We start from the raw sequence: 14734 nt of genomic DNA, 5'->3' as shown, positions 1-14734 counted from the left end.
AGGTAAAGGCATTGGGTGCGTACTAATGCAAGAAGGAAGAGTCATTGCATATGCTTCACGACAACTTAAGCGTCATGAAGAGCATTATCCAACCCATGATCTAGAGTTGGCAGCTGTAGTCCATGCTCTGAAGATCTGGCGACATTATCTATTGGGCAATACTTGTCACATATATACTGATCATAAGAGTTTGAAATACATCTTTACTCAGTCAGAGTTGAATATGCGTCAGAGGAGATGGTTAGAACTGATAAAAGATTATGATATTGAAGTACATTATCACCCAGGCAAAGCCAATGTAGTTGCAGATGCACTCAGTCGAAAGAGTCATTGTAATTGTCTGGAAGTTAAGCCGATAAACCTTACCTTGTGTTATGAATTTGAGAAGTTAAGTCTTGAGATGATCCCACAAGGAAGTCTTGCAAATATGACAGTTCAGTCATCTATCAAAGATCAGATTATTACAGCTCAGAGAGAAAATAAGGGTATGAGCTTTTTGAAAGAAAAGATCCAGTCTGAGCAGAATTCCAAGTTCAGAATAGATGAAGCTGGAGTGATTTGGTTCAAGGATCGTTTAGTAGTTCCAAAGGTCCCTGAACTCAGAAAACAAATTCTTGATGAAGCTCATGCAACAAGACTTTCAATCCATCCAGGCAGTAATAAGATGTATCATGATTTGAAACAAAGATTCTGGTGGACTAAGATGAAGCTTGAAATTGCTAGTTATGTGGCGAGATGCGATACTTGTCAAAAAGTAAAAGCAGTTCATCTTAGGTCTGCTGGAGAATTGCAACCATTGCCAATTCCATCCTGGAAATGGGATGACATTAGTATGGACTTCATAGTGGGTTTACCCAGAACCTCGAGAGGGTTTGATTCCATATGGGTCATTGTTGATCGTCTGACCAAATCAGCTCATTTCATTCCAGTAAGAAAGGATTATCGAGCTTCTGACTATGCTAAGATATACTTTAACAAAATTGTGAGTCTACATGGTGTTCCAAAGACTATTGTATCTGATAGAGGGACACAATTTGTGAATGCTTTCTGGAAGCATCTGCATAAGTCCTTAGGTACCAAACTTCTACATAGTACAGCTTATCATCCACAGACTGGAGGTCAGACTGAAAGAGTCAATCAGATCTTAGAAGATATGTTAAGATCTTGTGTGCTCAGTTATTCAGAGAAGTGGCACGAATGTTTGCCTTTAGCAGAATTCTCTTATAATAATAGTTATCAAGAGAGCATTAAGATGGCACCATTCGAAGCTCTGTATGGCAGAAGGTGCAGGACACCTTTGAATTGGTCAGAACCTGGAGAACATAGTCTCTTCGGGGTTGACTTAGTCAAAGAAACCGAAGAAAAAGTCAGGCTCATTCGAGAGAACATGAAGGTAGCACAGTCCAGGCAAAAGAGTTATGCTGATAAGAGACGTCGATCTCTTAGCTTTGAGGTTGGTAATTATGTATACCTCAAAGTGTCACCTATGAAAGGAGTCACTCGTTTTGGAGTAAAAGGAAAGTTGGCACCTCGATATATAGGTCCATATCAAATCCTTGAAAGATGTGGAAAGGTGGCATATCGTCTAGATTTACCACCACAGTTGTTATCAGTTCACAATGTGTTCCATGTCTCTCAGTTAAAGAAATGTCTTAGAGTGCCTGATCATATCATTCATGTTGAAGAAATTGAGTTAAAGCCTGATCTGACATATTCAGAGTATCCTATCAAGATTCTGGATCAAAAAGATCGAGTCACTCGCAGAAGAACTATCAAATATTACAAGGTGCAATGGAATCAACATACCGAAGATGAAGCCACGTGGGAATCCGAAGAGTTTCTCTTAGGAAGTTTTCCTGAGTTTCTTTCTTCTGTCTTACCCTTGTAATCTATAGTGTAATAATCTACCCCTGTTTTTGTAAAAGTTGGTTTTGGAAATGCTTGACAAATTTCCTTTTCCATTAGTTAGACTCTAAGGTAAATCTCGGGACGAGATTTCTTTAAGGGGGAAAGAGCTGTAACACTCTCGTGTTAAGCAAACTAAAAAATGGGACATGTCATCATGAGCATTGCATCAAAAATATGTTAAGCACACACTAATGCATTAACCTAAAATAAGTTTATTTTGGATAAATGTGTTTAGGAATTTGAGTGTGTTTATTTTATGTGTGGATGCTTGTTTGGAGTTTAAAAACGTTGGGTGAGAGTTTTCCGAGAAGCTTAAAGGGGGGAAACCCTAGTTTCCAAAACCCTAAATTGCCCCCTTTTGTGCAATTTAAAAACCAAGCAGAATTTGAAGTTGAGTTTAAAAGCAAAGTTGTAGATCTTGTCAAGATGTACAACTTTGGTGTTTTGAGTTTTTGAAGTTTCAGTACAAAATTCAAAGTAATTTTTAAAATACAGATTTCCGAAAAGTGTCCCCTTTTCAAACTTAAATCTCCAATTCAAAATCTGTTTGGAATTTTGAAAACTTGTCAACATGAAAGTTGTAGAGCTTGAAAAGTTGAACAACTTTCATGTTGGAAGTTTTTCAAGTTGTTGTGTAAAATCAAAAGTAATTTCTGAAATTCTGTTTTGCCCCAATTCAAAAATTTGGAATTAAACTTGAATTTCAAACTGTTTGGCTCAAATTCATCCCTTTCCATTTCAAATCTGTCTTTGGTCATTAAAGATGTTTTGTAGCTTACAAAATTTTGCACAAGTTTCTTTTTGGTGAAAATTTGACTTCTGTTCAAATTTTTGTTGTTTTTCACAAAAAGGCAGGAGGGGCTTTTGGGGAAGGGGGGGGATAAGTCCTAGCCCCTGTTCACGGCGGTGGACCGCCGAGCTTGGGCCGGCGTTTGCCAGCGCGTGAGCGCCGTGTCACCTCGTCCCAGCACGCATCCGTCTCCGTGGCATCGAGTAGCAGCTGCTGGCGCCTCTGCTTGCTTCGTGGCGTTCCATCCTGCGCTCACCGACGCCATTTCTGCCACCGGAGCGCCGACGAGCAGTAACCCATTCCAATCCAAATTCATCGAAACCAGTGATCCTCATCCAAATTCACCGTGGACATAAAGTGGTTACTTCTTTGCGCACCTCCCGCACCCATCTTTCCCTTTTCTTTCACACCAGAGCACCGGAGTTCGCTGTTTTTCTCTCCGCCGGCGACAGAGCACCGCCGTGGGCACTTCATCGTGGCCAGGCCATCCCGTAAGGCCTTGAGTCGAGGTGAGGGGCGTTGGAGCTTCACCTTAATGTCCTTCAACTCATGCTCTCTCTCTTTTCCTTTGGGCGCGAGCAGGATCACCGGAACGACGCCTTTGAGCTCGGAGCGTCCGCCCGACGGCACCGCCCCCGTCGCCCAAAGCTTCGGTTAACTCCCCGGGTCTCGCAATGTGAGCACCGTGCTCCTCTATCTACCCCGAACCTCCCTGTCTATTTCGTTTGCTCTCTACCGGGCCCTAGTGGCCGGCCAACAGTCGGCCATGGCGGCCGCCCGCTCTTCTCGTGACCGAGGTGGTAGAGATAGGGTAGAGTGCGGTTAGAAGGTGCCAACGGGGTCGCTAATTCGAGGCGAAGCTGATGCGCGCGCGTGCGGGGGTCGAAGGCCTCGCTACCGGCCGTTGGAGCGGCGGCAGCGTTGCCGTGCGCGTTGAAGAAGGAACTGACGGGTGGGGTATCCCCGTCAGTGTCTTGCCGAGAGAGGGGAGTGGGCAGGTGGAGCGCGCGGGCCAACTTGGGCCGTGTCCAGGCAGGCCGATCTGCGGGCCGCTTTGGGCCGGGTCCAAGCAGGCCGACAGTGAAGCAGTGCTGTTTTTCTTTTTTCTTTTATACAGATTTTGTGTTATATTTGAAATTGTGTAGTAAATTTTGTGCTGGTTCAAAAATCATGGAAATATTTGTGTGGGTTCCAGATGATGTAAAGAGTGTAGGAAAAATATTAAATTTTGTTTTATGATAGTTTGTATATATCTTTAAATTGCCTTTGTTTATTAATGAATAAACCTTCCATGATTTTTAATAAATTATGGGTATATCCAAAAATCATGAAATTTAATATGTGATCTTGTGTTAGTATTATTTAGCTTCATGATTAATTTCAGCTCTGTTTGATAAAATATGCTCTGTCTATTAATAAAGTTATTTAAAATGCTTATAAAAAAAATAGAAATAATTAATCCCTTTAGGGTTTGAGTGATATTTTGGATTGTTTGACAACCATGGTTACTTAGCATAATATGCTCCCTGGTTATGATTTATTTTCATATAAATAATCTTTATGATATGATAGATTCACAATATTGCCTAATAAAGATGATAAAATTTGTTTAGAAATAATCTATGTTTTTGGGTAGCTAAGTTAGTTGTTTCTATACCGTGAAGGTAAATTGTACTCGAAATAATCATAGTTTGTTGTTATTATTCAAGCACATATAACTTGTCTTTATCATACCTTGAGTATATCATAATCATGCATATGCACTTTTACGTATAGAATACGCTCCGGAAGAATCTGATTCCCAGTGGGTTTCTTCCGAGTTTGTGGATTCTTCGAGTGTTGTTGAGTTGCCGAACGTCCCTTCCGGTCAAGGCAAGCCCCGGACATTAAACCCTATCCTTGTATTTTCATAAAGTTATTTATATCACTTGAGTTAATATGATGCATTAGGTGAATAGGAGTTGAGTGGATCCTATTTGCTGCATTATCTACCTTGATAATTTCCGTATTAACCTTGATACCTGCTTTATGAAAATGCTTAGTATGCTTAGCCCTGCTTAGTAGATAAGTTTTTCAAATGAGAAAGTTTGAAGGGTTGTTGTGGAATACTTTTATGGTTAATGATGTTTAACTTGAGACCGGTTGGTGGACTTGCTTTAAGAATGGAGTCTTAAAGTAGTGTCTCCAACTGAGTCGATTAAGGACCGTACCGTTGATTGGCCTGTTGTGATTGAGACCTTTGAGTACAGCCCACATGCGGCGGTAAGCCTTACCTATAGCTATTCCGATACTTGAGAACGGCTAACCGCGTACTGGGAGTGGAAAGATGGCGAGAGTAGCGTGTACCCACCTTACGGATCTGAGATGACCGGGAAACATCTAGATTGGCTGTAGGATGGTGGTGTACTGTACTCTCGGGTGACGCTGGACCCGTTCTTGTATGGGAGGATCTATAGAAAAGGTTGACATATGCAAGATTAAGTTCTACATATGTCGTGTGGTACTGAATCCCCAGCTGGGTTTAATCGATTCGAATCGCCGTGTTTCCTCGGATATGGAGCCTCAATCCTCGTACCATCATCGTAGTAATAAGTGAATCTTTGGTATAAGAAAGAGATGAGTTGTTTATGCAAGTGGATAATGATCTTGGCTAGTTATAAGTGATAATCTTGAGTTAAAACTTGAAAGTAGGCTTTACATTTAGTAAGCTTTTATGCAAAAAGAAATACTTGATCTCGATAAAGCTTTACCTTGAATCCCTATAGCCTGCATACTTGAGTCTTCACCTCTTTTATTGTCGGTTAAGTCTTGTTGAGTACTTTTGTACTCAGGGTTTCTTAACCCATGTTGCAGGTGAATCTCTTGCTAATCCTTTTGATGGTCATGGTTACTTTACTCTTGTGGAGGAAAGTGACGATGAGGTTTCTGATGTGTGACCTTGGGCAAGTAAAAGTTGTTGTGTGAATCTATGGTTTATGTAATAATAAAGTTCCGAAGCTTTTATGTATCAAATACTTATGGTTTGTAAACTATGAACTTCAGTTTCAAACTATGTTATGTAACCTTTCCGCTTTTACTCTGATTTCTCTTATCTATGAAATGTTGTAATACTGTGATGCTTGATGAGGGAATTCCTGAAAAGAATGTTACGTGGATGATTCGGGTTTCCCGAGGACACCCGACAGACTTCTTGAGTCATTTGGAACTCGTGCACGTCGATCAGAAGTCTTTGGGACAATGATGTGTGCATGTGGGCCACTTAATTCAGGAGGTTCTGCCACAATAATTAATATCATTGAAAAGATATTTGAATCTAATTTTTTAAGAAAATTATTTAAAGATACAAATGTTATATGTATTTTATATAAATCTAGTCAAATTTGTGGCACATACACCAACAACAACACATATTTAGGGACAGAGGGAGCAACTACTAAGACACGGTGAAGCTCATCACCACTAGTGCCATATATTATTTTTTTAACCGTCACATGGGATTGAATCCTCAGAATATATATTGATATACCGTGGAATAACTCTTGACATTTCTTAACGTTGCTGCTAGAGTTACCAACATCGCCAAGAAATATCCCGATGATAGTTATACAGAATGAGTCCGCAAGCACATATAATTATTGTTGTAACATTTCACCTAGAGGTATTCAGAGTATCCATACATTCGGAAATAGCCATGCAAAGAATAGCAAGTAATCATACATATGCATGGTTAAGAGTTAGGGCTAAGTGTGAGATGGGTTGGGAGACCATGATTTAGACTCCTACACTCTAGACGAACGTGGAGGATTACAAGGAACAAACAAGGTTGTCACCACCTGTTGCCTACCCCTAAACCGAAGAAAGGGAAATGTATCTGCCTGTTCCCTTGTACCCAAGCACCATGCCCGTTTACAAAGAAACTACCCACATCCCCCTCGGACTCTGACCCTACAAATTGACAATAATAGGATATGGGCACACCCGAAGGCATGACAAACCGCCACCTCAACTTAGCTCTAGTACTCATCATATATATAATATGAAAAGTTTAGCATAAAACTACAAATGATAAGTTCATAACATAACAACTATACTCTAATTCATATGCTAAGATCATAACATAAGAACTATACTCTAAATCATCAGCATAATTGTAATAAAGATATGAAGAACTCTTCATAGTAAAATTTATACCATGATGATTCTCTTCTTCCAAGGAGACAAGATCTCCTTGATAGATTTGCCTTGCTCTCAAATGTTGCTACAAAACTATGAAAAAGACTACAAGAGATGGTAGTGAGGTAGGGCTCCAAATGTTGTGTGTTGAATGGAGAGCTCCACCCCTCTTTTTATAGTGGTTGAAGGACGGTTTGGCACAGGTAAAAATGGTAACCAACGTGAACCGCTTTTGTATGCTGTCATCCAACCGCTAGAGCAGGTTGTGCCCGAGAGGAGCTGAGGGTGGTGTGGCACACCTAGGATACGGGGTGCGGCCGCACCCTGGGCTCCCCCTCTCGCCACCGCCTTGCTTTGGTGGGCTTTTGGGTGAGCCTAGGCCATGTCCCCACTGATGTCTTGCCCTGGTTTGGCACGAAGGTGGGCTTTCTCAATTTATCCTTGTTAGCGCATTTCTGAAATATGTTTTCTGGATGTGCTTTCTTCTTATTTTGTATATTTCAACTTGATTCTCGATATGTGTCTAATAAAAAACATGTTTCTTCGAAAACAAGTGGAACTAGGTCAAAGTATATGCATATGTGTCAAAAGATTGTTTATTTCTCCTATTTTGGATATATATTGGTGGTTAGAAATATGCAATAGTGACCGCCAACAATAACCTTATAAACAAGCTTGTTTTTGAAGAAAATGAGGCAAACCTGTTTCGTACAGTTAATTTTAGAAAACAGGATTAAAATCAGTACAACAACCCCAACATAGAGGTGAGTTTGTGACATATACACGAGTAAGAAAAAAGAACAACACGCCCCAACGTAAGAGTGAAGGTGGCACAACCACAAATACCTCAAAACAAGAACACCATGGCACTAGAGCACTTCGACGATGCCTCTAAGGAGATGAATGGCACCATAACGTAATTGTCGTCATCCAAGCAAGGAGCTTAGCAGGCTTTCGCATGAATCTTGTGTTGAGGAAACCGCATTAACCAACACGATCAAGGAGAGGATGCAGCGTGATCCTCTTCAATGACACCTTCAATAAGGAAATCATTGTTGCTTGTCCAGTCAAGAGCTGGGCTGAGCTTTCATCCAGAACCCTCATAAGCGCTCCTACTTCTGACGCCGCGCCGCCACCACCATGCTATCACCGCCACTACGATCATAAGCATGGGCGACACCGTCACTTTGGAGAATCGACGCTCTACTCTTCCCGGCAAGAGGCACGGGGGAAGGGTGCGTGCGGATATGCAGCCCTGCCACCGGCTCGCCCATGGCCAAACTACGCACACTGTGCAAGCACATATAGAAGACGCACCGCTGCCAGAGCACAACCTGTGGCCCATGTCTAAGCAAACAGTAGCGGCTCCACCAGATCCGGATATACGATCACGGGATTCGATGAAGAGGAATCCCATGAGCACACAAACCTACTGCCAGCGTGCCCACGACCAAATCGTGCGCCCGGGCTCCTACACACGCCATGAAGAACACCATACCACATAGCAGCTTCACTAGATCATGGACACGACCATGTCAGGTCACGGTGCGCTGCAACAAAGAACTAGTGGGTGCCAATGTTTTTCTAAGCATTAAATGGTAAACAGGCGGTCACTTGCCGTTTAGCCATTATTCGAGCTAAACAGTCTATTAAACGGGCTAAACAAATAATTAAATAGAAACAACATACTAGTGTGTAGCGTTTATACGGCGTTTGCAGTCTAAACGGCCATTTAGGCAAATAGTGGTGCTATTTTCAGGATCCTAGCGGCAGGGGGTCCGTGGCCATATTGGCAGGTAAGCCCCCGCTGAGGCGGGGAGGTGGCATGGATCTGGTGGTGGAGTTGGTGGATTCGGGCCCTGGGTGGTTAGATCTGCTTCGTTGGCTGTCGGAACTTGCCAGAGACAAAGAAGACGGGGTGCACTCTGGATGCCAGCAAACCTGTTCAAGCAAGGGGTGGGAGCCGGCCATGACAGGATGCCATCCGAGATGTCCGTGCCCAGCTGCGTTTCGGCCTCGGCCGCTGAGTGCAATCATCCCTATACAGTGAGGTCAGTGGCGGAACCAGCGAGTTTAATTAAGGGGACCGAACAAATATGACTATATTTTTTAGTGTGATAAAATATAAACAATTATATGTTTGAAGAACTTTTAAAAAATATGTTACACTATTTCTTATCAAAATCATCATATTTGAAAAAAATAGATAAAATTGATATTACTTATACTATAAATATTAATATTTACATAGTTATTTAAAGGAATGACTGGGCTAGGGCAGCCACTGCCCCTGCTAGCCCCCTAGTTCCGCCATTGAGTGAGGTTCATGACCGTTTTGGACGAAGGGCCTACTGCCGCCATCCTTGTGAGGCACGCTCCCTCTGGCATCGGTGAGGTGGAGGGAGGGATGGAGTTGCAACAGCAGCTAGGGTTTCAAGCTGCTCGAGAGCCACTTGTGCGGCGCGCGGTGCGTGTACTCCCTTGCCATATACTATGATGGTCGAACAAGGATGATTTCTTCTCTCTCTCAAAATGAAGACGATTTCAGAAGAACGCAAGAGTGCGCAAAGAGCGATGAATCACTTTCTTTCATTATTATTTATCCCATAACATTAGGCTATACATTTCGGTAATGATACAGACCGAGCGTCCGGACCGTCGGACGCCGATTCCACGCATCCACTCTTTATTCTATCGCAGATATATCTGACTTCGCACTAACTGTACGTTGCTTTCCTCATTCCTTATCCTTTTCTCCACAGCTCACTTCCATGGTGCTTGCACCTCTCCGGTTGCCGCTTCGCCTGCTCGTCACGATAGACGCCGCACGCCACTTCGCTGCAGCCCCGTGCCGCTCGTCGGCGCTCCCTCCCTCCCAGTGCTCGCGCCTCTCCCCTTGTTGCCTTGCCTGCTTGTCGGGACAGACGCCGCGCGCTGCACGCCACTTCGCTACCGCCCTGCGCTGCTCATCGATGCTCCCTTCCTCCTCCACAACTTCCATGCGAACTTGCTCCCACTCTCCCTACCGGAGACAAGGACGATGGCGGTGGCTTTGACGAGGTAGGTCGATTTTCTCTGGATCTGAGCCCTCCTCCTCCCTTCTTTCTCCTCCTTCTCTTTCTCCTCCAGATCTGAGCCCTCCTCATCCTCATCCCCATCCCCATCCTCTAGATCTGAGCCTCCTCCTCCTCTAGATCCAAGGCACACAATGGTGGCTAGGGTTTCGATGAGATCTGAGGTCCTATTTCCTCATTCATCCTGCGAGCTTGAAGGTGATGGGCCAGGGCTAGAGCATCCTGGTCCTCGAAACCCATCCCCTTGCTATTTTGTACGTTTTTTTTGTTGTTTCTCTGTGTTGTAATAGTTTTTTGGGGATGTTGCATAAGATGATTTTCAAATGTTGCAATAAGTGTGAATCATATGTTGCAGAAAGTGAGTACTATTTGTTGAGATTGTTGCAATAGGGTATTTCAGTTATTGAAATTACCATTTACAAATGTTGCAGCATTGAAAGGTAATTATTGAGTTGTTTTCATCTTTTCATGTTTCATGTTCAATTTTATCATGTTGCAGTACCACTGCATGAGATGTTGCCGTAATACTATATGAGATGTTGCATTAGTTTTTTTTCTGATGTTGCACCTTGCATTGCGCTTTTTGTTTCTGTCGTTGCAGTAGCTTCTTGCAACAAGTAATTCTTCTCTAGACATGTTGCAAGCGTTTTGATCTGGACGCTGCATGGTGTTTTTTTGTAAGTGTTTCATTAGCATGTTTCGAGTGTTTTAGCTTTTTCGTACTAATGTTGCAAGAGTTTCATTTAGATGTTTCAAAAGTATATCCGGTGTTGCAGATAGTGTGTTTTAGATGCATATTTCATATGTTTCATCTGCCTTCAGACGTATGTTGCAAATGTGGTATCCGAATGTTTCAAAAGTAGATCGGGTGTTGCATTGTGTCTTCGCTTTTCTCCTTCCTCACGTTCCGTCTCTTTCTCTCCTTTTGGCACTGACTGGGCATGTCACCTCCCCCCTCCTCTGGATGCTGGCTTAGCCACCTGCGCGTGAGCAGCGGAGAGGGTGGAAGCGAGGACTCCCCAGGATGCAGTCGGGGCAGTACGGCTGGGTCCAAGCGGTGCGGGCCTATGTGGGCGGACGCGGAATGCAGGCGCTCGGGGGGAAGATGTAAGCGGTGCGGGCTCATGTGAGGGAGTGCAGGATGCAGGCGCGCGGGAAAAGATGTAGTATAGACCTAACGTCCGGATACGTGTGTCCGTTCGGATGTCCGAGCGCTAGCAAAACCGTATACGTTCGGTCACCTTTCAGATGACGTTGAAGAAAACAAACTCAAACTGTCTGAGTTACGAGACAGGAGACAGACGTAGCCCAAGTCCAGTTCCAGTCCACCAACAGACAAACGACTGATTGTTCGGAAAAAAAAAAACAACTGACTACAACTGTCACCTAATTTATATCTCTGACTCTGATAATAATATCTGATCTCTTGCCTATCACCCGGCACGCCTATGGCTGAAATAAACCCTCACGCGGCACGCCTGTCGCTTGCCTACCTGATCTCTGACTCTGATAATAATATCTGATCTCTTGCTCTTCACTTTTGCACATTGGAAAGAAGTATATATCAATGCTATAATCCTTATATAAGTAGCACAATGCATGTTCACCCCCAAGCTAGATCTTACATCCCGACGCATTCCAAGGCAACCACAGATTAATTGATGCCACCTCCTGCTCCTTTTTCAATCCCGATGGAGCTACCACCACCACTGTTACTCACCAGCTTTGCCATGGTGCTCGCCATCGTGATTTTCGGCCGCAGACTGAAAGGCAGGCCGTCCCGTCGTGTCTATCGCCTTCCGCCGGGTCCGAGCCCATGGCCTGTGATCGGCAACTTCAACCTGATCGGCGCGCTCCCGCATCGCTCCATCCACGAGCTTTCCAAGAAGTACGGCGAGCTCATGCACCTCCGCTTCGGCTCCTACACCGTCGTCGTCGCCTCGTCGGCCGAGATGGCCAAGCTGTTCCTTAAGACCCATGACCTGCTCTTCCTGGACCGCCCCAGGACGGCCGCCGGCAGGCACACCACCTACAACTACGGCGACATCACGTGGTCGCCCTACGGCGCGTACTGGCGCCACGCGCGCCGCATCTGCGCCACCCAGCTGTTCATCCCCGGCCGCCTCGCGTCGTTCGAGCACATCCGCGCCGACGAGGTGCGCTCGCTCGTGCGCGGCCTCTTCGCGGCGTCGGCGTCGGGCCGCGCCGTGCGCCTCGGCAAGGACCACCTGTCCACGTTTAGCATGAACGTGATCACGCGGATGGTGCTGGGCAAGCGGCTCTTCGACGCCGCCGGCGGGGAGAACGCGGCGGCGGAGGGGCCGGTGTCGTCGCTGCCCGAGTTCATGTGGATGATGGATGAGCTGATGCTGCTCAACGGCGTGCTCAACATCGGCGACTGGATCCCATGGCTGGACAGGCTCGACCTGCAAGGGTACGTGCGGAGGATGAAGAGGGTCGCGGAGAGGTTTGACGCGTTCTTAGAGCACGTCCTCGACGCGCACAGCCAGCACCAGCAGCGGCGGCACGAGCGCGACGGCGAGAGCTTCGTGGCGCGGGACATGGACATGGTGGACGTGCTGATGCAGCTCGCGGATGACCCCACCTTCGACGTCCAGATCGGCCGCGTAGGTGTGAAGGCGTTCACGCAGGACCTCATCGTCGGTGGCTCTGAAAGCACGGCCGTCACCGTGGAGTGGGCCATGTCGGAGCTCCTGAGGAACCCGTCTGTCCTCGCCATGGCCGCCGAGGAGCTGGACAGAGTCGTCGGCCGCGGCCGCTGGGTGACGGAGAAGGACGTAGCCCATGATCTCCCCTACCTCCAAGCTGTTATCAAGGAGACCATGCGCGTGCACCCCGTCGCGCCTCTCCTGCCCCCGCACGTCGCCCGCGAGGACGCTTCCATTGCCGGCTACGACATTCCCAAGGGCACACACGTCCTCATCAACGTGTGGACAATCGGCAGGGACCCGGCTGTGTGGGACGCGCCGGAGGAGTTCAGGCCGGAGAGGTTCGTCGGGAGCAAGGTCGACGTGAAAGGGCAGGATTTCGAGCTGCTGCCGTTCGGGTCCGGCCGGCGGATGTGCCCTGGTTACAACCTGGGGCTGAAGGAGATACAGCTGAGCTTGGCTAACTTACTCCACGGGTTTACTTGGAGGCTGCCGGAGGGTATGGTGAAGGAGGAGGATCTGAGCATGGACGAGTTGTTCGGGCTATCCACCACGCGCAAGTTCCCGCTCGAGGTCATCGTCCAGCCCAGGCTCCCTTCTGAACTCTATGCATGATGGGTTTCCAAGTAGATTGAATGGTTGCTGCAGGTTGCAACATGTTGGTGTCAAGATATATGGTCTGAATTTGTGAGCGCGTAGTGCTGCTGGCGTACGCGAGTTCTTGTTGCATGAACGTGATTGGGTCGCTGTAGGGTTCATGTCACTTTCAGTGCCGACCTCGGCCAGGTCGCAAAATTTGGCTATTATGTAATAAGAGTGGAAAAAACTCCCCGTAGCTAGGGCCTGTCTGGTTTGTGAAAATGAGGAGAGCTATTTTGGAGATTGAGCGATTAATTGTTATTGCTGGAGCCTTAGCTAATCCTATCTTCGATCGATCTTTACTTGCAAATCTATTGAGTGAGACCAAACCCTTTATGTATTATGAGTTCTGTGAATGTACCATTTCTCACATGCCTAGAGTCCGTAATGTTGTAGCTAATACACTGACGGTCGTAGACGTGAATTGTATGAATAAATGGTCCTCTATTATGGCAAAATCATGTACCAAATTTTGTAGCTTTGTTGATGTCCAACGATTTGCTAGGAACACGTGAGTGGTGAAACTCTTTTATCCACTTCAAACACCACCCTCCTCAGGCGGTTCGGGAAGAGCAAATGGATAACATAGTTCCATCACTAGAATTACAGTTGGTGAGGGTTCGGTTCGGTCCAAAGGTTCTTGAACCGGCCTAAAAAATAGTTTAAATGGGCTCTATTTCTCGCCTACTAAGTCAGTTAAGGTTAGTGGTTCTAATTCAATCGATCCTTTGGATCGAGAGGTTCGATCCTGCGCCTTCCGGCTGTCAGTGCAACGGTGCCGACCCTGTCGCTACCCTGGCTCCCGGCCACCGCGGCCACCCCGTCTCCGGCCAGAACCATGCCCGCCACCCCGGATCCTGCCGTGGCGCCGCCCAAGTCGACCAGACTAAATAGCGAACGTTCATTGAAATGGATCCTAGCGATCATTTTCCGACATACTTTTATTTCCATTTTTAGAAAAAACTAATTCCACTTTTACCTATTTTGAACGGCGCGGGTGTGCTTCATTATCTTTTGGGTTCTCCGCTCACACACCCTCATCCTCCGTAGGCTGATGTCAGCGCTGACACATGCAGAGAAAAAGAAAATGTTTATTTTAAATTACTATAACTTTTGAATGGTAAATTTATTTTTAATTCCGTCTGCACCAGTGTGTTCTACGCGATAAGATGAATAAAACTAGATCCCACTTGTATGTATTTCGAAGATTTTTTCTAGTAATAATTTATGCGTACTAACTTATAATATATAACTTATAACATATAACTTATGTGAAAAACTTAAACTCAAGAGTTATCAAAACACAACTTATCTACAAAGAGTTATTAAACATAAAGGAACGATACTGCCGTGTTCTACGCGACGAGACGAATAAAAATAGACCCTAATTGCATTTATTTTCAAAAAATATTTTAGTAGCAATTTATGTATACTAACTTATAACACATAAAAGTTGAGTACAAAAGTTATATGAAATAACT

The 14734-nt window shown here is 45.4% G+C and overlaps 1 protein-coding gene across 1 annotated transcript; it reads left to right on the top strand.

Annotated features, from left to right (window-relative positions):
* LOC8083501 (flavonoid 3'-monooxygenase) lies at window positions 11449-13551 on the top strand. Its single transcript, XM_002445550.2, has one exon. It carries the CDS (start codon window positions 11607-11609, stop codon window positions 13227-13229), a length of 1623 nt encoding a protein of 540 aa, XP_002445595.2. The 5' UTR covers window positions 11449-11606; the 3' UTR covers window positions 13230-13551.

Source organism: Sorghum bicolor, chromosome 7 (genome assembly GCF_000003195.3).
Source record: "Sorghum bicolor cultivar BTx623 chromosome 7, Sorghum_bicolor_NCBIv3, whole genome shotgun sequence".
Taxonomy (NCBI): Eukaryota; Viridiplantae; Streptophyta; class Magnoliopsida; order Poales; family Poaceae; genus Sorghum; species Sorghum bicolor.
Note: the sequence above shows the minus strand (reverse complement) of the source record. Positions and strands in the feature narration are given on the sequence as shown.